Genomic DNA, 24,944 nt, shown 5'->3' on the forward strand with positions numbered 1-24,944 from the left:
GTAGGTGGTGATAGGATGGTTCTTGATAACAGTTGGGAAGAAACTGTCCCTGAATCTGGAGGTGTGCGTTTTCACCGAAGAGGGAGTGACCGGGGTGAGACTGGTCCTTGATTATGCTGGTGGTAGCATGAAGTGTAGATGGAGTCAATGGAAGGAAGGTAGACAATAACGCTGGAGAAACTCAGCGGGTGAGGCAGCATCTATGGAGTGAAGGAAATAGGCAACGTTTCGGGCTGAAACCCAAGTTTGGTTTGTGTGATGGTCTGGGCTGTATCCACAATTCTCTGCAATTTCTTGCGGTCTTGGCTGGAGTAGTTCCCTAACCACGCTGTGATGCATCCCGATAAAATGCTTTTCATTGTATTTCCAACTTGCCTATATCGTGCTGTATACAGCCAACCTTTTGGTGGTACAGTGTCGCAGCAGGTAAAGCTGCTGCCTCAATGCGCCAGAGATCCGGGTTCAATCTTGATTACGGGTGCTGTCTGTGTGGAGTTTGTAGGTTCTCCCTGTGACTGCGCGGGTTTCCTCTGGATGCTTTGGTATCCTCCCACACTCCAAAGATAGGTGGTTGATGCCAGGTTGTCCCGATGGGCAGAAGGTCTGTTTTATAGTTTTAGAGATACAGCGCAGAAACATGCCCTTTGGCCCACCGAGTGTGTGCCGACCAGCAATTTTACACTTTTTAACCAAAGCCAATTAACCTACAAACCTGCACGTCGATGGAATGTGGGAGGAAACTGGAGCACCCGGAGAAAATCCACGTGGTCACAGGGAGAACGTACAAGCTCCGTACAGACAGCAGCTGTAATCAGGATTGAACCCGGGTCTCTGGTGATGTCCGGCAGCAGCTCCACCGTTCTTTCCAATTTGCCGCCAATTTCATCTCCTGTTCCAAAGCTACACTGGTTTCTGTTTTAGCCAAATGAAAGTGTCTTTGATAACCCTGTGAACCTGTGCTCCCCTACTTTGTAGAGAGGTGGAGATTGGTCTATTTATTGAATAAATTTCTAAAATACGAACAATGGCGTAATTAATGACGCAGCAGAAAGAAGGGTTGGCCTGAAACTCGTTGCCTCGCTTAATGTTTTTTACAAACTTTTGCCTCCATTCCCATCCCCTGCTCGCTACGGGAGGCTGAAGATAGGATGGACATAGTTACAAGTTTATTGTTATTGTTCATGTGTGCCAAGATACATCTGGCCCTCCCCTCCCCCAAGTCAGTATTGGCCACGGGGGCCGGTCACAGGGCGTGGATGATGGTCCTGTTGCGGAGTTTCTGCACGTAGTCTCTGGCCAGGTCCAGGGGAGTGGTCTCGGCAACGGCCGGGGGGCTCCCCTCCACCAGCCGCACAAAGTAGTGGCAGTACACGCGGTCCATGATGCCGAACATGCCCCTGCCATGGTAACGCAGACGCTTCAGGTACTGGCCCTTACTGGAGAACGACTCCGCTAGGGGGAGAGGAGGAGAGAGTGAGTGAGGGTGGGTAGGGAGGAGGAAGGGAAGAGCAGGTGAGGGAGGAAAGGGCAGAGGGGAGGGAGGGTCCGGCGAGGAGTGGAGCGAGCTAGCCGAGTCCACGGTCCGATCCCTCGTGGAAGGGGGTGAACACTGGGCAGCGATGATCAGACCCGGCCCCTCGCCCCATCTGCACCCCCTCCTCCACCTTGCCCCCTTTTCCAATCTCCTCCCCCCACTCCCGTTACCCCTGCCCTCCCATCGTCATTCCCCACTCACCCACGTACAGGTTGGACCTGTACTCCAGGTTGTGGTTCCTCACCGCCAAATCCTGAGCTTCCAGAAGGACCTGAAGCAGAGGGGAGACAGAGTGAGTGGTATATGGGTCTGGTGGTCGGGAAGGGCGACCCTGGTGGTCGGGGACGGCGAGTCTGGTGGTCGGGGAGGGTGAGTCTGGTGGTCGGGGACGGCGAGTCTGGTGGTCGGGGACGGCGAGTCTGGTGGTCGGGGAGGGTGAGTGTCTGGTGTTCGGGGAGGGCGACTCTGGTGGTCGGGGAGGGCGACTCTGGTCATCATGCGAATATCTTACCTCCATCATGACCTTTGCTCCCTTTTTGTCATTGAACTGTAGCTGAGCAACGGCCTGGTCAAAGGTCATCCCTCTGATCTACAAGATAAGGTGTGGACGTTAGTATCTGGTCCACAGATACAGTAGGCTCTTCAACAAGGGGCAGCACAGTGGCACAGCGGGTGCCACTGCCTCACAGCACCAGAGACCGATCCTCACCTCGGGTGCTGTCTGTCTGTGTGTGGCGTTTGCAAGTTCTCCCTGTGACCGCGTGGGTTTCCTTTGGGTGCTCTGGTTTCCTTCCACATCCCAACGATGTGCAAGTTTGTGGGATAATTGGCCCTCTGTAAATTGTCCTCTAGTGTGTTGGGAGTGGATGAGAAGGTGGGATAACATAGAACTAGTGTGAACGGGTGATCGATGGACCGAAGGGACTGTTTCCATGTTGTATCTCTAAACCTTCCCAATAATAACACAAATAGCCAAATACCCTTGATCCATAATAACAAGGGACTGCAGACGATGGTTTATATCAAGTATGAAGAAGGGTCCCAACCCAAAACGTCACCTATCCATGTTCTCCAGAGATGCTGCCTGACCCGCTGAGCTACTCCAGCACTTGATGTCTTTCCCCAGAAATTATTACGGTCACCAAGAGATAATCTTAGTCCAGAGACTCACCATTTTGGCCAGATACCACATCTTGTCCTTGCTATATTTGATCTGCCTCCTGCAGTGAAACACCTCCTGTAGAAGCAGAGAAGAATGTTTAAGATTCTAATCCTCCAGCATTCACCAACAAACCTCCCGGCTCAGAGAAAATCCCAGTAGTGCATTGTCCAACTGCATGAAATCCTTATCGTTTGGTATCTACCCATCTAGGGAAATTGGAGGGATAGTGCGAGAGGGGAGAGGGGAGGGGGGGGGGGGGGGGGAGTATTAAAATTGCAGAGTTGTGGATGTAGCCCAGCCCAGCGCATAGCCCAGACTCCCCACCATCCACTCCATCTCTTCACGCTGCCTCGGGAAAGCAGCCAACATAATCAATGACTAGTCCCTGTCGCACCCCGGTTATTCCTTCTTCTCCCCTTTCCCCTCCGGCAGAAGGTACAGAACCTTGAAAGCAAGCACCACCAAACTCAGGAACAGCTTCTTCCCCACTGTTATCAGGCTTCTGAACGGTCCTTCCATAAGCTGTTCGATTCACCTCTACCCCATTGCGGACATTGGACTTTATCTCTGGAACTGGTGCGCTACAATGCTGAGAACTATATTCTGCACTCTGTATCTTCCCCATGTTCTACCTGGTGTACTTGAGTTTGGCTTGATTGTATTCATGTTTGTATTATCTGTTTGGATAACATGCTAAACAAAGCTTTTCACTGTAGCTCAGTACACGTGACAATAATAAACCTAAATCTGTGTCAAGTTGAACTAATCTCCTCTTCCTGTACATGATCTACACCGCTTCATTCCCTGCATATCCACATGCCTATCCAAACCCTTTAAACACTGCTGAATGTATCTGCCTCCACCACCACCCCCGACAGCACATTCCAGGCATCCACCATTCTCTGTCAAAATAACTTGCCCCGCACATCTCCTTTGAACTTTGCCCCTTTCATCTTAAAATATGCCCTCTCGTGTTTGACATTTAAAACCCTGGAAGTAAGGTTCTGACTGTCTACCCTATTCGTGCCTTTCATAATTCTATATATGTACAATAAATATACAATAATCAGCCATGATCACAATGCATAGCGGTGCTGGCTCGAAGGGCTGAATGGCCTCCTGCACCAATTCTCTAATCAATAATAACCTTAAAGGCTATGCCTTCTAATCTGGTGAATAGATGGATTTCAGGAGATGAGATAAATGATTGAGAATAAAAATTGAGAATAAAGAATAAAGAATGGGAATAATGGATAAGGAATGAGATGGGGCCAGATTCTGAGGATGGGTGGGAAGAGGTTTGTGTGAGGCAAATATTACAGCATGGGAAATCTGAGCTGAAAGGTGTTGTTTCAATTTAGCCCGTGGCCAGGCGCAGAGACGGGTAACTCACCACTGGCCTGCGAGCTTCATGCGGCAGCTGTGGAGGGTAGACTATCCTGTTCTTCCGCTCCCAGTTTTTGGCAGACAGCGCGAGGCTGCAGTGCAGGTCTGCCCGAGGAACGAGACTGCAGGAGGCCGGCAACCTGGGGAGACCGGAGGAGAGAGTCAGAGATCAACACTGGAACATAGAAATAGATCGGGTAGATGCACAGAGTCTCTTGCATCAAGAACCAGAGGACGGAGGTTTAAACCAAAGATATACACAAAAAGCTTGAGTAACTCAGTGGGTCAGGCAGCATCGCTGGAGAAAAGCGATGGGTGACATTTCGGGTTGACTGAGGGGTGGGGGGGGAAGATTTACTAGGAACCCGAGGGGTAACTTTCATTTTACACAAAGGGCGGTGGGTGTATGGAACGAGCTGCCGGAGGAGGCAGTTGAGGCAGGTACTATCATAACTTTTAAGAAACATTTAGACAGGTACATCAGTAGGACAGTTTTAGAGGGATGTAGACCAAACCCAGGCAGGTGGGACTGGTGTAGATGGACTTCTGTGCATCCACGTACATCTTCTCTGCGCCCTTTCCAGCTTGACAACATCTTTCTTATAACATTGTGACCAAAACTGAACACAATCCTCATAAATCTCTACACGCTTAGTGACATCCTTCCTGTAGCAGGGTGACCACAGTTTAATACAATACTTTAAATGAGCCTGGCCTCTCCCTATAACTCAGGCCTACGAGTCCTGGCAACATCCTTGTAAATCTTCTCTAAACAGCTTAACGACATGTTTCCTATAACTGAATGACCAAAACTGTACACAATCCTCGTAAATCTTCTCTGTACCCGTTGCAACTTGACAAGATATTTCAGAAAACATGGTGACCAAAACTGAACACACAACGTATATCTTCTCTGCACTCTTTCCAACTTAATGACATCTTCCCTGTAGCAGGGTGACTCAAAACTGAACACAATACTCCAAGTGTGCATGACCTCTCCCTGTAGCTCTGGCTTTTATTCTGGACATTTAGACGTGTCTGGGTTTTCTCCAGACATATCGACAGCGCTGGTCATTGTAACTCTTCCTGCACGCAGTGTACACACTTCCTGCTTGCTCTCTTACCTTGAATGTACGTGGGTCAGAAGATTCCGCAGAACAGCCAGACCTTAAAAGACACAAAGCGGGGAGAGGGTGAGAGTGAGCAGAGGGCAGGTTTGTGGAGAAAAGCGGTAGAGGGACTTACCAGGGCAGAGTGAGGTCGCCATTGCTGCTTTGAGAGAAGCCAGACCAGACCAGACTAATATCTCATTCACTCTCACACACACGATGCATCGATTCACCGATCCGCCCTCGACTGCAGGGGCTGGGTTAGACCCAGGGGGAGTGGTTGGTGTTTGTGGGTTGTCCGCTCCGCTATAGGATCTTTGGTTGTTAGAGAGAGAGGGGGGAGACGGTGGGGACCAAAGATACTAGAGGAAATCTATAATATTTGGTGGGGACGGGCTGCAACCCTCGGGGGTCCGGGCGCCGCAGCCGGGGAAAGACACGTGAAACTGGCAACAGTGTAACTGACAAGTGGATACAGTGGGGGAGGGAGCGCGGGGGAGAGGGGATGACTGGGGAGAGAGATAGCTAGACCAAAGATCGTAGAGCTAGACAAACAGATGGAGAAAGTTAGAGAGAGGGAGCATCGGAAGACGGAGGGATAGAGCGAGGGGAGGGAGAGAGGAAGGGGCAGAGAGATAGATAGATATTGAAGTGAAGGTAGATAGAATATGTCCCGAGAGAGGGATGGGAAGAGAGGTATAGAGAGAGCGATGGAAGGAGAGAGGGCGATAGAGAGGAGCATAGAGAGTGATAGAAGGATGGTCAGGCAGAAGTAGAGTGAGAGAGAGAGATGGGACAAAATAGATTGAGAGTGATAGGGACAAATAAAGAAAAGCAGAGATATAGGCAGAAAATATCCCAGTGCAGATAGAGGAGCAGTAATGTAGAGAGATTAATTGATTGAAAGATAGTGTGGAAACAGGCCCTTTGGCACATCGAGTTCATGCCGGCCAATGATCACCCATGCCTGCCAATGATCACCGATCCACACTAGTTTTATATTATCCCACTTTTTAATCCACTACCCACACATTTTTTTAAAGTGGAGATTGACAGGTTTTTGATTAGTACGGGTGTCAGGGGTTATGGGGAGAAGGCAGGAGAATGGGGTTGAGAGGGAAAGATAGATCCGCCATGACTGAATGGCGGAGCAGACTCAAGGGGCCAAATGGCCTAATTCTGCTCGTATGACTTATGAACACTGAAGTGCCAAAATACATATATACACACACATACATACATATATATAATATACCTATTTATTTGAAAAATGATATAGACCAACTGGTCAACATTTACAAGGAAAGACACAAAGTGCTGGAGAACGTGGACAGGTGACGTTTTGGATAGAGATCCTTCTTCAGATCTGATTCGAAACATCACCTATCCATGTTCTCCAGAGATGTGTTACTCCAGCACTTTGTGCCTTTCCATAGTAAACCAGCATCTGCAGTTCCTTATTTCTACATCTTGTTCAATATTGACTAAGAGTCAGGTTTTAGTCAGTCATACAGTGTGGAATCAGGCACTTCGGCCCAACTTGTCCACCCCAACCAACATGCCCCATCCACACTAGTCCCATCTACCCACGTTTTGTCCATATTCATCTAAACACTATCCCATCCTGACAATGTACCAGTCCAGGTGGTTTTTTTTGTAATACTTAAAACAGAGGGGGGGGGGGGGGGGGGAGGCAGAGTATTAGAGGATAAGGGTTTTAATTTGAGGAGGAGATGGAGGAGGGAAATCCACGGGAGGGGGAGGGGAAAGAGGAGGGGGGAGTGAGTATGGAGGGGGAGAGGAGGAGAAAGGGGGCCATGGGGGCGCAAGGAGAGACAGAGCGAGGGAGGAGGGGTGACAGCTGTGGGAGAAGAGGGAGGGGAGGACGAAGGGGCAAGGGGAGAGAGAGAGAAGCGGAGGGGGGGAAAGGGAAGCGGAAGGGGAGGGGGGGGAGAGGGAAGGGGAAACAAGTGAGAATGGGGAAGGATGGAGAGGAGGAATGACAAGAGTGGAGGGCATAAGGAGAGGGGAGGGAGGGGTGAAGTGAGTGAGAGAGAGAGAGAAAAAAGACAAGGGGTGGTAGAGCAGGGGTGACGAGAGGAAGGTGGAAGAGGAGAGAGAAGGATATGAAGGAAGGAGTGACCAGAGGAGGGAGGGGGAAGAAAAGGAGGGACAAGAAGAGGGGTGGGTGAGGGGGAAGAGAGAGAGAGGAAGGGGAAACAAGAGCAGAGGAGAGAAGCAGTGACAAGAGAGCAGGGGGAGGGAGGAGCGAGAGAAGGAAGGGGAGGAAGCAGGAAGGGGCGGGTTGATGCCGCACACGAGGAGCGGGGAGCCGCATGCAGGGAGACGGGAGACGGGAGTGAGGGGTCCCGTAGCTGGATAGAGCCCCAGCCCGGCGCCGTGTGCAGGACAGGAGCGGCGCGGAGGACGCTACCCTGCCCGGGGAGAGAGGAGGGAGCGATGTCGGACCGCCTGCTGCCCCCGTCCCCTAACTGGTACCTGGGGCGCTGCAGCGACGCTGCCCCCGCCGCCGCCCTCCTGGGCTTTGGGGCCAAGAACAGCGTCTTCCTGCTGGATGTGGCCCGCGGCCGCCCCCAGATCCTCGGTAACCGCTGCCTTCATATATCGCCCGAACCGTCCCCGGGGAAATCCCCACCTTGCCCCCCCTCCCTCTGGGTCCCCCATCTAAACATCCGAGATGCCCCCCTGAATCTTCTAAATACTTTTAAGATATGTCCTGGAGCCCTTTGAGTTCCCCCCTGAATCCTCTAAACCTCTGATGCCCCCTGATGTCTCCTAGATGCCACGAAGCCTCTAAAGCCTCTTGATATGCCCCTTGATTCCTCTAAATCATTTGAAATGTGCCTTTAAAGTCTGTGAGATTTCCAGTCTGATCCCTCCAAAACCTCTGCAATACATGTTGAAACCTTTAAGATGCCCCTCGAAACCACTGAAGCCTTTGAGGTGCCCATTGAAGCCTCTAAAGCCTTTGCAATGCCCCTTGAACCCAAGTAACGTCTTAACCCCTCTTGCGTGCAGTTCTGGTCGCCCCATTACAAGAAGGATGTGGAGGGTCTGGTGAGAGTAAAGTGGAGGTTTATCAGAATGCTGCCTGGATTAGAGGGTTTCAGCTACAGGAAGAGGTTGGACAGACCTGGATTGTTTTCTCTGGAAAGTCAGAGGCCGATGAGAGACCTGATGGAATATGATGAGGCACAGATAAAGTCGATAGTCAGAGCCCTTTCCCCTGGGTAGAAATGCCAAGGATTTAAGGGCATAGTTTTAAGCTGACAGGGCAATTTTTAAAAATGTGCTTCCATGGGTGGTGGTGGAGGCAGACACGATAGTGGCATTCAAGAGACTATTGGATAGGCACATGGATATGCAGGGAATGGAAGGCTATCGATCACGTGCAGCAGAGGAGATTAGTTTAACTTGGCATCATGTATGGCACAGACACTGTGGGCCGAAGGGCCTTTTCAATTGCTGTAAAGTTCTATGTAATTGTTAACGTGAATTTTGTGGTTTTGTTACGTCGAGTTGTTTTTTAGTTCTGATTGGGTTAACACGTAATGAGCGTTTGACGACACTGGGCCTGTACTCGCTGGAGTTTAGAAGGATGAGGGGGTGACCTCGTTGAAACTTACCGAATAGTGAAAGGCCTGGATAGAGTGGATGTGGAGAGGATGTTTCCACCAGTGGGAGAGTCTAGGACCAGCGGGCACAGCCTCAGAATAAAAGGACGTACCTTTAGAAAGGGGATGAGGAGGAATTTCTGTAGCCAGAGGGTGGTGAATCTGTGGAATTTGGTTTTAGAGGCCAAGTCATTGGGTATTTTTAAAGAAGAGATTCACAGGTTCTTGATGAGTAAAGGTTTCATGGAGAAGGCAGGAGCATGGGGTTGAGAGGGAAAAATCGACCGGCCATGATTGAATGGCGGAGTAGACTCGATAGATCAAGGATGTATCACAGCATGTTTTGGGAACAGCTCCATCCAAGACCCCAACAAAATTCAGAGTGGTGGATGCAGCCCAGACCATCACACAAGCCAACCTCCCTTCCATTGGTTCTCCCATCGTCATATTAATGTCACTATTGTCCCGTTGAGTTTCACTGTCTGGATAACACGTTACCACCCAGCCCAGAGCCAACAATGGACCATTGTGGGCTCCACCTTTCTTTGATCATTGTTCCTTTTTGAATATCTTTCATTCATCTGTTCTATATTACCATCTATATCTCTCGTCACCCTTTTCCCATGACTCTCGGAAGAAGGTTCTCGACCCGAAACATCACCTGTTCCTTTTCTCCAGAGATAGAAACATAGAAATTAGGTGCAGGAGTAGGCCATTCGGCCCTTCGAGCCTGCACCGCCATTCAATATGATCATGGCTGATGCTGCCCAACTCGCTGAGTTACTCCAGCGAGTGCATCTACGTATCTCCCTTCCATTGACTCCATTCACACTTTGCGCTAGACTCGATGGGCCGAGTGGCCTACGTCTGCCCCTGTGACCTGGCACCTTATGAGTTGTTCCTTGTGCTGTTGCAGGAGAGCTGAGAGGACACACGGAGAGGGTGACGGGCTTCTCGTTCTGCCCGCACGCTGGTCACACCAACACCTGTGCCAGCTCTTCGGACGACGGCACGGTAAAAATCTGGGACACGGACACTAAAGCTGTGCTGAAGGAACACACTGCCCACCTGGTAGGTTCACCAGCAGCGGGCACCTGTGGTAGAGGTTTAAGGTGGGGAGGGGGGGGGGAGGAAATATTTAATAGGAGGGGTAAATTTTTTTTTACACAAAGGGTGGTGGATGTATGGAACGAGCTGACGGGGCTGCCATCGCAACATTTAATATATCTAGTGGATATTTTTAAGGCAGAGATAGACAAATTCTTGATCAGAAATGGGTTATGGGGAGACCATATAATCATATAACCGCATAAAAAAAATTATAGCACGGAAACAGGCCGTCTCGGCCCTTCTACTCCGTGCTGAACACTTACTGTCCCCTAGTCCCATCTACCTGCACTCAGACCATAACCCTCCATTCCTTTCCCGTCCATATACCTATCCAATTTATTTTTAAATGATAAAAGCGAACCTGCCTCCACCACTTCCACTGGAAGCTCATTCCACACAGCTACCACTCTCTGAGTAAAGAAGTTCCCCCTCATGTTACCCCTAAATTTCTGTCCCTTAATTCTCAAGTCATGTCCTCTTGTTTGAATCTTCCCTACTCTCAATGCAAAAAGCTGATCCACGTCAACTCTGTCTATCCCTCTCATAAGCCGGCAGGAGAATGGGATTAGGCAGAGATCAGCCATGATTGAATGGCAGAGACTCGATGGGCCGAATGGCCTAATTCTACTTCTATAATTTGTGATTTATGTATTTAATATTTTTTATTATTTTATACAATTTTTTAACAAAACAGAACAAAACAAACAAAAAAAATAAATAATAAAAACTGAAAAAGACAACAGGAAAAAAAAAAGGAAGGAAAAAAAATAAAAATAAAAATAATAATAATAATAATAAAACAAAGCCGCCAGATTTGTGATTTAAAAAGACATTTAGACAGATATATGGACAGGAGAGATTTAGAGGGATATGGACTAAATGCAGGCAGGTGGCACTAGTGTAGATGGGACATGTTGGTCGGTGTGGGCGTCGGGCCAAAGGGCCTGTTTCCACACTGTGTGACTATGATATTATCTGATTTGGATAGCATGCAAAACAAAGCTTATCGCTGTACCTCTATACATGTGACAATAATAAACCTAACCCTAAACACCTTTGTCCCTGTGTCTTGCATTGGTTTTCACAGGCAACTATCACGGCCCTACATTGGTCCCCGCTACGTAAAGACTTGGTGGTGAGCGGGGATGAGAAGGGAGTGGTCGTTTGTTGGTGGCATCTCAAAGACGATACCCAGAGCTGGTTCCCGGAGCCCAGACACATCTTCTGCCTGTCCTGTTCCCCACACAGTGAGGAGCATGTAGCCCTGGGGTGAGTGTGGTCGGATTTATTGTCATCTGTACAAACACAGCGAGGTACAGAGTTTGCACGATCTCTCTGTGACCGTGTGGGTTTTCTCCGGTTTCCTCCCACATCCCAAAAACGTACAGATTTCGGTAAAACAATTATACATGTTTCGTAGTGTGTTGGATGGTGGTAGTACATGGGGTGATCGCTGGTCGGCGTGGAATCGGTGGGCTGAAGGGCCTGATCCTAGGGGTGACACTGTGGTGCAGCGGTAGAGCTGCTGCCTCGCGGTGCCAGAGACCTTGGTTTGATCCTGACTATTGGTGGACCTGTACCTATCATCTGTGCCAATGACAGTGGGGAGAAAGTCAAATGATTGAGTTTATAAGTTTTAGGAGCAGAATTAGCCCATTCGGCCCATCAAGTCTCCTCCGCCATTCAGTCATGGCTGATCTATCTTTCCCTCTCAACCCCATTCTCTTGCCTTCTCTCCGTAATCCCTGAAACCCTTACTAATGAAGAAACTGTCAATCTCCGCTTTAAAAATATCCAATGACTTGGCCTCTACCATTGCCTGTGGCAATGAATTCCACAGATTCACCACCCCCTGGCTAAAGAAATTCCTCCTCATCTCCATTCTAAAGGGACTTGTCAGTTTCTTTGTTGAACTAAATTAAGGCGCATGTTGAAATCAAAAGCGCTTGAACAATTGGTTGGGAAGAAAACCTTTTATTCTGAGGCTGTGCCCTTTGACTCTCCCACTAGTGGAAACATCCTCTCCACATCCACTCCATCCAGGCCTTTCACTATTCGGTAGTTTCAATGAGGTCCCCCCGCCCCCCCTCAGTACCCTCTACTCCACCGTGTACAGGCCCGATGCCGTCAAACGCTCATCATACGTTAAATATGAACGAGACACAAAGCAGATAGGATTGCCGTATAAGTTTGCCCCTCCCTCCAGCAACCAAACACTTGCTCCCCCTCTGCGCAGGTATAGAGATGGGATGATTGTCATCATTGACGTCAGCAGGAAAGGTGCCGTTGTCCATCGCTTGCGGGGTCACGATGGAGAGATACAAGCACTGTCCTGGTGTCCCCAACTCTGCGACGGCAGAATCCTGGGGCGGTCCGAGAATGCGGCAGGTAAGACCACCGTTTGATCTCTCCACACGAGGAACTGCAGGTGATGCCGTACAAAAGATGTAATATAGTGCTGGAGTAACTCTGCGCTATTCAACTCGGCTCCACTCAGCTCAGCTCCACTCAGTCAGTGCTGGAGTTCCGAGTTTTCCAAATGCCAAATTTTATTCCAAGGCGTGAGGGCTGAGCGATAGTGCAGTTTATTATCGTCAGAGTCAATCAACGTGGAAACAGACACTTTGGCTCAACCCCCACGCTGACCAACATGCCACATCTGGCCCGACCCGCCTTCATTTGGCCCATGTCCCTCCAAACCTTTCCTATCCATGCACCTGACCAAATGTCTTTTAAATGTTGTTATAGTACCTGCCTCAACTACCTCCTCTGGCCCCTCGGGTTCCTATTAAATCTTTCCCCTCTCAATTTAAACCTATGTCGTCTGGTTCTTGATTCCCCTATTCTATGTAAAAGACTCAATTCCCCTTGCGATGTTATGCACCTCTATACGATCAAAACATAGAGGTGAATCAGACAGTACTGTGGATTATGGAAGGGCCGTTCAGAAGCCTGATAACAGAGGGGAAGAAACTGTTCCTGAGTCTGGTGATGCAGCTTTCAAGCTTCTGGACCTTCTGCCGGACGGGAGCGGGGAGAAGAAGGAATGATTGGGGTTTGTCCAGCAACTGTTGTGATTCTGAGTTTTGTTTTATTTTTCCCTCAGAAGCGGATTGGCGGAATGGCGATGTTTTGAAGGAGGAGAGCGAGCGATTCTGTGCTCTGGCATCAGGGAGCAGAGACCAGACTATCCGTATCTGGAACTGCACAAACGGCAAAGGTGAATGTTGCGTTTGGCCCTCGCTCTCGGTCCGTACTGCTTCATTATTATATTGTTTGCCTGGGCGAGGTGAGAAGTTTAGTGGGCTGTTGGTCAAATTACACAACACAGGAGTACAATCCAACCATGCACAAGTTCAACAGGCAGCGTTTGTTTGTTTATTATTGTCACGCGTACTGAGGTACGGTGAAAACATTTTTTCCAACCTTAAAAAAAGACTATACTGATCCACCACCGATTTTCCGGCAACTGGTGGCCCGGCACCTCCTTGAAGTCCCCCTGGAAATGTGGTGCCTAGGCCGGGTGAGGCGGCCAATCTCGACCTCATTGGGTATTCCGCGGCTGATGAGCGGGTTGAATTGGACCCCTGCGGCCAGGGCTCTGGAACTCCAGCCCGGCCGGAGCCAGCGGATCCGTTCCCATTAGCTGTTTCCCTAGGCCGACTTTGCAGGCCGGTATCTGCCCCTCCGCGGCCAAGTCGGAACCTTCGGTACTGTTAGATTCCTCTCGGAGGTCGTGACCTCTGTTGGTCCAGCAAAACGGACAATCCAGAACCAGGTGTGCTGGAAAATCGGTGGTGGACCTGGACACGATTACAATCCCGCACACAGATACAAAATAAAAGATACAACATGTACATTTACAACATTTATAGCATCGGAGTCTGAGAAAGTCTGATTTTAAAGATAGATAAAAGATCTCCAATGAGGTTGTTGGGAGCTTTCAAACCACTCTCTGATTGATGATAAGATGGTTCAGTTGCCTGAGGTGAATTGGACAGTACCCTAGCTTATGGTAATCATAATCATACTTTACTAGCCAAGTATGTTTTGCAACATACGAGGAATTTGATTTGCCATGCAGTCATACCAATAAAAAGCAACAAGACACACAAAATACATTTTAACATAAACATCCACCACAGTGACTCCTCCACATTCCTCACTGTGATGGAAGGCGAAAAAAACGTTCCATGTCTTCCCTTCTTTGTCCTCCTGCAGTCGGGGGCCTTGAGCCTTCCGTTGAGGGGACGATCTTGGCTCCCGTAGTCAGCGTTTGGGCCCACCGCGTTGGGGTGATCAAGCTCCCGCATCGGGGGGGGGGGGGGAATCTCGGCTTTCCCGCGCTGGGCGATCGGACCCCGGGTCGGGGCTAGTCGAACCGGTTTCAACTTTGGAACTTCCCGACATCAGTCTCTACACGAGATTGCGAGCTCCTCGATGGTGAAATACGCGGGCCGCAGTTGGAGCGTCGATCCCAGGCAAGGAATCGCAGGCTCTGAGGGTAAGTCCACGGCCCCGCGGTGGGGCTCAAAGTCCCGAGTGGGTCTCGAGCAAGGCCGCCAGCTCCATGATCCGGAAAACAATCACATCTCCAGCAAGGTAAGAGATTGAAAAAATGTTTCCCCCGACCACACCCCACCCCTCACCCCCACATAAAACAAACCAGAAAACATTAACACAAACTTTTTAAACACACTAAAAATAACAAAAACGATGAAAAGACAGACAGTCCGTTGGCGAGGCTGCCATCGCTGACGGCGCTACCCAAAGCTTCATAATAGAGTGGACGAAGCTGTCCCTGAGACTGGTGGTGTGCGCTTTCTAGCTTCTGGATCTTCTGCCGGACGGGAGCGGGGAGAGGCCCGTATACTGACAGCAGCCGAGGGCAGGGTTGAACCCAGCTCTCTGGTGCTGTGAGGCATCGGCTCTACCCGCTGTGCCACTGTGAGGATTTCAGGAAGGCTACATGATTGGCCAAGATCTGATTGGGACTGCCATCATCCTCTGTCTCTTGCTGGTAGATTGGCGTTGACCCAATGAAGCTCCTCCGTGGTTGACTTTGACCGTGAACGTCTTGTGTTGCAGGTATGGTGACCCTGAAGCTGCCTCAGCTGAAGAGGAGAGGGGCGGCCGATGTGGGGACCAAGGAACGTATCTGGCTCGCGGTGCATTGGCCACGTAATAGTCCCACCCAACTGGTTTCCAGCAGCTTCGGGTAAGGGGGGGGGAGGTCCCTGCCAGTTCTACAGACCACCAAGTGCTGGAGTCTCTCGGCGGGTCAGGCAGCTTCTCTGGAGGAGAGGGACAGGCGACCTTTTGAGTGGAGACCTTTCTTCACACTCAAGGGGAACCTTTTCAAAATAGGCATAACTTTGTAGTGGAGCAGTGAAATGTAGAAACAAGGAACTGCAGAAGCTGGTTTACACAAAAGGAAACAAAGTGTCTCCGCCTCTTCCTTTCTTCTTCCCGCTCCCACCCCCACATCAGTCTGAAGAAGGGTCTCGACCTGAATAGTCACCTATTCCTTCGCTCTATAGATGCTGCCTCTCCCACTATTTCTCCAGCATTTTTGTCTACCTTCGATTTTTCCCGCAACTGCAGTTCTTTCTTAAACATTTTGTCCACTCCAATGCAGAAGTATGCCAACTTTGAAGAAGTTCCACTCCTCTCTCCGAAGACAGTTTAACAACCTCCTCTCTCACAGCCTCCCCTCTGTGATTATCTCTTCTCCCCCCCCCCCTCCCTCCAACTCTCTCCCATTTCAGGTAGCCCTTGCTTCCTCCCTCTTTCACCAACTCAGCGGGTCAGGCAGGATCTCTGGAGGACTTGGGCAGGTGATGTTTCAGGTTGGGACACTTTCTTCAGACAAGAGGGTGGTTGAGAACAAGATTGGAGGTTTGAAAGAGGAGTGCAATGTGAGGCCGCGGGAGGGATCGGGATGTATGGGGACATGAGACGGGGGTGGGGATGGTGGCAGAATGGGAGCGAAGAGGAGAGATGGGGAGTGGGGGGGGGGGGGTGAGGAGAATACAAAATGAATGGGGTGGGGTTTTCCCTAAAATCCGTGCTTCCAATGCCCACGCCCCCCCCACCATGGCGCCGGGATGAGTTGGGAGGCATAGGAAAGCAGCCGGTTTCAGTCTCGCCTTTGGCTTCTACGATCTTTGAACTTTGACCCGCATTCAGTATCGCCCCAATATTGCCTGCAGTTCCTTCTGATGACAGGGACTCTCCCCACGATCACTCCCCCCCCCCCCCCTCCCTCCCCCCCCCTCCCCCTCACTCCCTCTCTCCCATGCCCTTCCTCCCCTGCCCGATGCCCTGCCTACCTCTTCTCTCTTCGCTCCCCCTATTCCTCCCCCCCCCTCCCCGTCACTCTCTCTCTCCCTGCACCTGTGCCTAACCTTCCCTCGCCATCCCCTTTATGATGCTTCCCCGAGCCCCCTCCTTGACCCAGCCGTGCGTCTGCCGCTCGGACGTCCCGTGCAGCTTGGCGTGTGCATTGCGTGTGTGTGCCACCCCTCTGACCCCCCCCGTGCAGCTTGGCTTTGCGTGTGTGTGTGCCCGTTGTCTGACGCCACTGTCTCGGCAGGGGGGAGCTGCTGCTGTGGGACCTGGTGAAGGGGGGCCGCCAGAGGTGGTCAGTACTGGGGCAGTCGAGCGATGGGCAGAACCACAGCCGGATCGTCTTCAACCTGAGCTCCGTGAGCGGCGAGGACGGCCAATCACTCCTGCTCTCCACCTCCATGGACAGAGACGTGAGTGTTCCCATCCAAGATGCAGCGCAGAAACAGGCCCTTCGGCCCACCGAGTCCGCGCTGACCAGCGATCACCCCGTACACCAGCACGGTGCTACACACCAGGGACAATTTATTATTTTTACCAAAGCCAATTAACCTATAAACCCGCACGTTTTTAGAATGCGGGAGGAAACCGAGGCACCTGGAGAAAACCCAGGTGGTCACAGGGAGAGCATGCAAATTCCATACAGACAGTACCCGTAGTCGGGATCGAACCGGGATCTCTGGCGCTGTGAGCAGTGTCTCTACTCGCTGCGCCACCGTGCTGCTCTACATTTTACACTGCCTTGACCCATTTCTATGTTGAGCCAGGGCTGGAACACAGAACAGGACAGCACAGGAACAGGCCCTTCGGCCCACAATGTCCGTGTTGAACATGATGCCAAGTTAAACTGATCGCTGCCTGCATGTGATCCATATCCCTCCATTCCCTGCATATCCATGTGCCCATCTAAAAGCCTCTTCCAGGCACCCAACACCCTTTATGTAAATAAACTGCCCCCCCATATCTCCTTTAAACATTCACCCTGTAACTATGCCCTCTAGAGCTGGACATTTCTGACTGTATCCTATCTTTGTCTCTCATCATTTTATATCCCGATCAAGTCTCCCTCTCAACCTCCGGCCTTCCAGAGAAAACAATCTAAGTCTGACCAATCGCTCCCTCTATCTGGAACCGTATAATCCGGGCAGCATTCTGGTCAAGTCCGGTAAACGTCCTCTTCAGAGCCCTCACAACCTTCTGTAATGGGGTGCCCAGACCGACACACAATAGTCCAAATATTCCCAGCTGTCAGCAAGCAACAGAATTGTCCACTCGCCAACTACAGAGAGCGGTCCTGACCTCCCACTACCCCGGTGGAGACCCTCGGGATATCTTTAATCGGACTTTACTGAACATTGTCTTGCATTAAACATTATTCCCTTTATCCTGTGTATCTGTACACTGGGAATGGTCTGATTGTAATCATGTATAGTCTTTCCGCTGACTGGATAGCACGCAACAAAAGCTTTTCACTGTACCTCAGTTCACGTGACAATAAACTAATACTACAAGGGTTTGTGGATGGGGGTGTGCGCACGCTCCGCTCTCCCCGTCGCCTGCTCGCGGGTTTGGCCGCTCCGTGACTGCTGTGATGCCTCCACAGGTGAAATGCTGGGACCTCGCCACGCTGGAGTGTTGCTGGACCCTGCCCACCCTGGGTGGCTTTGCCTACAGCCTCGCCTTCTCTCCGGTCAACTCCGGCTCGCTGGCGGTGGGAGTGGGGGACGGCATGATTCGAGTCTGGGATACCATCTCACTCCAGGGCCCCTACGACATCAAGACCCTCTGGCAAGCCATCAAGTCCAAGGTCACATCGGTGAGTGTTTGGCCGTTCACAGGCCATCGGAGCAGAGTTAGGCCGCGTTATGGCTGATCTTTAGTTTAGCTTAGACATACAGCGCGGAAACAGGCCCTTTTGCCCACCGAGTCCACGCCAACCAGCGATCACCGCACACTTACTCTATTCCACACATACTAGGGACAATTTTACTGAAGCCAATTAGCCTACAAACCTTGTACGTCTTTGGAGTGTGGGAGGAAACCGGAGCACCCTGAGAAAACACACGCCGGTCTCGGGCAGAATGTACAAACTCGGTATTTGCCATCCAAACTTGGCATTATTTTTGTCTTTGCACTATTGTTCTATGCTTTTCCTTTGTTATTTTATTATGGGTTTTACAGAGTACTATGTTCAGATGTCTGTTGTGCTGCTGCAAGTAAGAATTTAATTGTTCTGTTCCAGGACACGTGCATGAGTCATAGGAGCAGAATCAGGCCATTCAGCCCATCAAGTTTTCTCTGCCATTTAATCCCGGCTGATCTATCTTTCCCTCTTATCCCCATTCTCCAGCCTTCTCCCCATAACCCCTGACACCCACACTAATCGAGAAATGCCTTAAAAATACCCAATGACTTGGCCATCGCTGCCGTCTGTAGCAATGAATTCCACAGATTCACCGCCCTCTGACCAAAGAAATTCCTCATCTCCATTCTGAAGATACGTCCTTTTATTCTAAGACCCTTTGGCCCTAGATTCTCCCACTAGTGGAAACATCCTCTCCACATCCACTCTATCCAGGCCTTCCACTATTCGGTAAGTTTCAATGAGTCCCCCCTCATCGTTCTAAACTCCAGCGAGTACAGGCCCACAGCTTCAAATGCTCATTATACGTTAACCCAAACATCCCCCGGATTCTTCTCGTAAACCTCCTCTGGACCCTTGCAGATCACAACTGTATCTTAAATAACAATTCTCCTTCCAATAATCCCTCTCCTTGGTTCTTCAGCCGATGTTTGATGGAGCCCAGGGAACACTTTCTATTTCTCCACCCTATCCTGATTTCAAATGCCCCTGGTAAAAATCTCCTCTTAACCCATTTTCCACTTTAGAAATACCGTATGGAAACAGGTTCACAGAGTCCACGCCGATCACCCTGTACATCAGCACTATCCTACGCGCTAGGGACAATTTACAATTTTAACACGACAATTAAGCTACAAACCTGCACATCTTTGGAATGTGGGAGGAAACCGGAGCACCTGGAGAAAACCCCCGCAGTCACTCTGTACAGACAGCACCTGTAGTCAGGATCGAACCCGGGTCTCCGGCGCTGTAAGGCAGTGGCTCTACAGCTGCGCCACCGTGCTGTCCTGCGTTCCTGAGACTATCTTGGCCTTTGTTCACAATGTGTTTTCTTTATTCCAGTTGTGTTGGCATCCGACCAAGGAGAGCGTGTTAGCATTTGGAACGGACGATGGCAAAGTTGGCATTAATGAAATCTATTCAAACAAGTAAGCTTCATTTGTAGAGCGCCGTTCACCAGCACTCTCCACGCCCCCTTGCTAGTTTAGGGTCAGGGTGTTGAGTAGAGAAGATTGACAAAATGCTGGCCTTGCTCAGCGGGTCAGGCAGCAACTGGAGAAAAGGAATAGGTAACGTTTCATGTCTTTATTATTGTCGTGTGTACCGAGGTACAGTGAAAGGCTTTTTGTTGCGTGCTGTCCAGTCAGCGGAAAGACTGTACATGATTACAACCAAGTCCACAGTGTACAGATACAGGATAAAGGGAATAATGTTCAGTGTGAGATAGAGTCCAGTGAAGTCTGATTAAAGATAGTCCGATCAGAATCCATCCCTCGGCCAGACCAAGCCCGCGAGTAACAAAGATCTCTTCTTCCTTCCAGAGCTCCCCAGATATCCAGCTCTTACCACAGGAAGACTGTGTACGCTCTTGCATGGGGGCCCCCTCTCCCTCCAGTAGCTCCAGGTGAGTGTCCTCCTGCCCCCCCCCCCCCCCCCCCCAGCGACACGTTCTCCCATCTATCTCTCTCCGCCCCTTCCACCTGCATTCCTTCTTCTGGCTTCACAGTTCACTCCTCCTCTGGGCAGCACAGTGGCGCAGCGATAGAGTTGCTGCCTTCACCCTATCTATTCCCCTCATGGTTTTGTACACCTCTATAAGATCATCCCTCATCCTCCTGCACTCCAAGGAATAAAATCCTGGCCTGCCCAACCTCTGCCTATAGCCCAGGCCCTCTGAGTCCTGGCTACAACCTCCTCTGCGTGTTGTGAGCGCTTGTGTGGTGCGCGTGTGTGTGGCGCGTGTGTGTGTGTGCGCGTGTGTGTCGCTCCGTTGTGTTGAAGTGTGTGTGGGGTGTAGGTTGTTGTGTGTGTGTGGGTTGTACCTTTTCCAGCTTTTCAACACTATTTCTGTGATGTATTGCCAGTCTCCTTATCTCATCTCACCTTTCTGTTAATCTTTGGCCTTAACCAACCATCTGCCTGTCAGAACTACCCCCCCCCCCCCCCCCCCCACCCCCATCTGTACCCACCTATCACTCGCCATGTTTTGTCCTGCCCCTCCTCTCACCAAAAGCGGCAAACTTTCTTTTGGGGTGACGATCTTTTTCCCCGTTGGGTGCCCACCTTTCCCCTGGGGTGCCGTGAGTTAGTTGTACTAGGATGGACACAAAGTGCTGGAGTAACTCAGCGGGTCAGGCAGCAACTCTGGAGAAACGGAATAGGTGACTTTTCAGGTCAAAACCCTTCTTCGGAATGAGAGTCGGGGGGAGGAAGGAAAACTAAAAGTATGAAAATCCGAGCCGGCACTGATGACCCAGGAAAGGTGGAGCCCACAATGGTCCATTGTTGGCTGTGACTCTCAGTCTGAAGAAGGGTCCTGGTGAAATATCACCTATTCCTTTTCTCCAGAGATGCTGCCTAACCTGCTGAGTTACTCCAACATGTTGTGTCTATCTTCAGTGTAAAGCAGCATCTGCAGTTCCTTCTGGTGCATCGTTATTTGTCTCTGAAGTCCCTCAACGGCAGAATCTTATCTTAAAGGCCTCGCACACGGCCTCATTATTTACAGCTCCCTTTGACTTGGCCCAAGCATTTGTCTGGAGACATTGGCTTGTTTGTTTTTTTTAAGTGCTGCGCTGCTAATTTAGCTATCTATTAGTTATCCCTAATAATCTGAAGTCTTATCTTAAGTGGCTCGCAGGTAGCTTCACTGTTTATAAATTCTTTCAAGTTAGCTTAAGCACTTTAGATTCCAGAGATACAGCACGGAAACAGGCCCACCGAGTCTGTACCGACCAATGATCACTCCTACACTATTTACAATTTTACCAAAGCCAATTAAACTACAAACCTGCACGTCTTTGGAGTGTGGGAAGAACCAGGAGAAAACCCACACGGTCACGGGGAGAACGTACAAACTCCATACAGACAGCACCCGTAGTCGGGATCGAACCGGGGTCTCCGGCTCTGTGAGGCAGCAACTCTACCGCTGCGCCACCGTGCTGCCCGACATTTGTTTTCCAAAGAGGTGTGGTGCTGCTAATTTAGCTGACCATTGTGTAAGAATTCTCTGTCTCCCTGCCTCCCTCCATGTTTGGTTACGCCTTGCGGTCCCGACCAGGCTGACAAGTGGGCTCTCTATCTCTCTTTGTCTCTCTGTTCCACAGCCGGTACTGGAGACGGGCCAGCGCTGACACTGTACAGTTGTGCGGGCGAGGGCATCATTCTGCAGCACAACCCCTGGAGGCTGAACGCCGAGGCCCAGGACATCAACCGCCTCATCCGTGAGACCAATGCCATCAAGGTGGGCCGCTGCAGCTTGTTCCATGGTCATACACTCATAAAGTATAGGGGTAGATTAGGCCATTCGGCCCGTCGTCTGGCTCAGCCATTCAATCAGGGCTGATCTATCTTTCCCATTCTCCTGCCTTCTCCCCGTAACCTCTGACACCTGTATGAATCAAGAATCTGTCAAACACCCCTTTAAAAATACCCAATGATTTGGCCTCCACCTCCGTCTGTGGCAAAGAATTCCACAGATTCACCTCCCTCTGGCTAAAGAAATTCCTCCTCATCTCCTTTCTAAAAGTACGTCCTTTTATTCTGAGGCTGAGCCCTCTGGTCCAAGACACAGTGTACAGATACAGGATGAAGGGAATAATATTTAGTGCAAGGTAAAGTGCGATTAAAGATAGTCCGAGGGTTTCCAATGGGGTGGAGGGGAGGTCAGGGCCGCTCTCTGGTTGGTGATAGGTCGGCTCAGTTGCCTGATAACAGCTGGGAAGAAATTGTCCTTGAATCTTTACTTTAGACTTTCGAGATACAGCGTGGAAACAGGCCCTTCAGCCCACCAAGCTCATGCCGACAGGCGATCACCCCATATACTAGCACTATCCTACACACTAGCGACAATTGACAGTTTTTACCAAAGCTAATTAACCTACAAACCCGTACATCTTTGGAGTGTTGGAGGAAACCGGAGCACCCGGAGAAATCCCACGTGGTCGCAGGGAGAACGTACGAACAGCACCCCTAGTCAGGATGGAACCCGGGACTCTGGCGCTGTGAGACGGCTCGTCTACCACTGTGCCGCCGTGGTGTCCCAAATTATGTTAATATAGTCATACAGCATGGAAAATGGCCCTTCAGCCCAACTCTGCCATGCTGACCAAGATGCCCATCTATCACAATACAATAGAACGGTTTGGGTGGTGCCTGGTGCATTACTATGGACTAGAGACGAGGGAGGGATGGGGAGTGGGGGAGTGAATGCTGAACACATGCTGGTGGGGCATTGAATTATCTGAGGTTAATCTTCCTTCTGTCTCCCCCTTCGTTCCTCCAGCATAAACTTCCTGGTCGCAGTGAACTGAGCTGGAAACCTGACGGGAAAGTCCTTGCGATCGGAAATGACGATGGGTGAGCGGAAATATCTCCTTATAAGCATCTCTCAGTCCGGTTTCCTTGGACAATAACACCTTGCTTTTGTTGGGTCTGATTTGCTCCAGAGTCCTTTTACACAGGAGAGTCAAGACTGTTTTATTGTCATATGTTTAGTTCCATTTAGTTTGGAGATACAAAGCCCTTCGGCCCACCAAATCTTTGCTGACCAGCGGACCTATTATCTTAATAGAGGTCGACAGCAGAGATCCTAACTACGGGTGCTGTCTGTATGGAGTTTTTACGTTCTCTCCGTGACCACGTGGGTTTTCTCCGGGTGCCCTGGTTTCCTCCCAAACTCCAAAGACATGTGGGTTTGTAGGTTAATTGGCTTTGGTAAAATTGTAAATTGTCCCCAGTCTGTGGGATAGTGCTGATGTATGGGGGGGGGGTCGCTGGTCGGCGCAGACTCGGTGGGCCGAAGGGCCTGTTTCCGCGCCGTATCTCTAAACTAAACTAGAGATCTGTTGCTGGTTTCATGTTCCTGGTGTAATGTTTGGTGTCTCTGCTATGCTCCCGCCCTCCGTCCAGGTCCATCGAGGTTTACCAGGCCCCGCTGCTCAGGCTGTTGTGCACGGTGGAGACTCACCACAAGCTGATCAACGCCATCCGCTGGCACCACCCCCACAGCCTGGACCCCGAGCTCAGCTCCCTCATCGCATCCGCCTCCAACAACGCAACCATCTACGTCCACAACCTCCGCACCGTGCTGGGTGAGCCCCTCTCCTCACCAGTCCATTCGCTCGTCCAGCCCTGCTGGCCCGCTCCTTTGCACTTTAATTTAGAGATACTGTGCGGAAATAGGCCCTACAGCCCATCAAGTCCGCACCAGCAATCACCCTGTACATTAGCAATATTGTATACTCTAGGGACAATTTACAAATTTACTGAAGCCAATTAACCTACAAACCCGCACGTCTTTGAAATGTGGGAGGAAACTGAAGAACCCGGAGAAAACGCAGAATGAATCTCCCTCTCACATACGAATCACACACGCACACACAAACCCACACACACACACACACACACAGCGAAATTCCCTCTGCACTGTCGCACACTCGCATAGCGAACCTCACACACACAAACACACACACACCCACAGAGTGAATCTCTCTCACAGGGAAAACGTACAAACTCCATACAGACAGGACCCACAGTCAGGATCGAACCCGGGTCTCCGGCGCTGTGAGGCAGCACCTCTACCATTCCGGTTTCCTCCCACATTCATGTCCAAAGGCATTCAGGTGTGTAGGTTAATTTGGCTTGTAAAAATTGTAAAATGTCCCTCGTGTGTAGGATAGTTCTAGTCCACGGGGCGATTGCTGATCAGCACGGACTCGGTGGGCCAAAGGGCCTGTTCCTGTGCTGTGTCTCTAAATTAAACTAAACACATTGTCCTGGTTTTCTTTAAGAGTCCTAAAAGGATAATCCACTTCCTCGCTCTTTCCATCACAGAGAATCCTTCGGGAACACCAGCTACGATGACGGAACCGTATCGGACGCTGTCCGGGCACACGGCAAAGGTGACCAGCCTGGCATGGAGCCCACACCACGATGCCCGGCTGGTCTCTGCCAGCTACGATGGCACGGCACAGGTAAGTGAATCTCAGGGAATAAACTCAGCAAAATTGGGCTCAACTCCATACGGACAGCCCCCGAGGTCAGGATCGAACCCGGGTCTCTGGCTCTGAGAAGCAACGGCTCTACCGTGTCGCACCGCAGGTCTCCGTACCTTGGAGTTGTACAGCACGGAACCATCTTGTTCCATGTGCCTGCGTTTGACCCACATCCCTTCAAACCTTCCCTACCCATGTACAGTACCTGTCTAAACGGTTCTTAAATGTTGCGATAGTCCCTGCCTCAATTACCTCCTCTGGCATCCTTTATGTGGGAAAGGTTTCCCCTTAGGCTCCTATTA

General features: G+C 50.5%; 2 protein-coding genes across 3 annotated transcripts in view; one reads left to right on the top strand and one right to left on the bottom strand.

Moving 5' to 3' along the window:
- Window positions 1-1,149: 1,149 nt before the first annotated feature.
- Window positions 1,150-5,586, bottom strand: mrpl22 (mitochondrial ribosomal protein L22). Of its 2 annotated transcripts, none has more exons than XM_055642809.1 (7): window positions 5,328-5,586; window positions 5,207-5,249; window positions 4,090-4,231; window positions 2,706-2,771; window positions 2,046-2,123; window positions 1,736-1,805; window positions 1,150-1,452 (listed from the first exon to the last, which is right to left on the bottom strand). In XM_055642809.1, exons 1-7 carry the CDS (start codon window positions 5,347-5,349, stop codon window positions 1,244-1,246), a joined length of 630 nt encoding a protein of 209 aa, XP_055498784.1. In that variant the 5' UTR covers window positions 5,350-5,586; the 3' UTR covers window positions 1,150-1,243. The 2 variants fall into 2 exon arrangements, with proteins under 2 accessions (XP_055498784.1, XP_055498785.1); XM_055642810.1 differs by having other exon boundaries at window positions 4,090-4,222; window positions 5,328-5,579.
- Window positions 5,587-7,496: 1,910 nt separating this feature from the next.
- The window catches only part of gemin5 (gem (nuclear organelle) associated protein 5), a 35,593-nt gene continuing 18,145 nt past the window's right edge, over window positions 7,497-24,944 (top strand). The window contains exons 1-14 of the mRNA XM_055642508.1: window positions 7,497-7,796; window positions 9,743-9,897; window positions 11,024-11,205; window positions 12,173-12,324; window positions 13,043-13,156; window positions 15,025-15,154; window positions 16,532-16,697; window positions 17,888-18,100; window positions 19,490-19,575; window positions 19,969-20,051; window positions 21,754-21,890; window positions 22,932-23,005; window positions 23,558-23,739; window positions 24,482-24,621. Of these exons, the coding sequence (XP_055498483.1) occupies window positions 7,652-7,796; window positions 9,743-9,897; window positions 11,024-11,205; window positions 12,173-12,324; window positions 13,043-13,156; window positions 15,025-15,154; window positions 16,532-16,697; window positions 17,888-18,100; window positions 19,490-19,575; window positions 19,969-20,051; window positions 21,754-21,890; window positions 22,932-23,005; window positions 23,558-23,739; window positions 24,482-24,621 (1,959 nt within the window). The 5' untranslated portion in view covers window positions 7,497-7,651. The remainder of the gene's footprint in view (window positions 7,797-9,742; window positions 9,898-11,023; window positions 11,206-12,172; window positions 12,325-13,042; window positions 13,157-15,024; window positions 15,155-16,531; window positions 16,698-17,887; window positions 18,101-19,489; window positions 19,576-19,968; window positions 20,052-21,753; window positions 21,891-22,931; window positions 23,006-23,557; window positions 23,740-24,481; window positions 24,622-24,944) is intronic.

The sequence above is a fragment of the Leucoraja erinacea genome, chromosome 11, assembly GCF_028641065.1.
Source record: "Leucoraja erinacea ecotype New England chromosome 11, Leri_hhj_1, whole genome shotgun sequence".
Lineage (NCBI taxonomy): Eukaryota > Metazoa > Chordata > Chondrichthyes > Rajiformes > Rajidae > Leucoraja > Leucoraja erinaceus.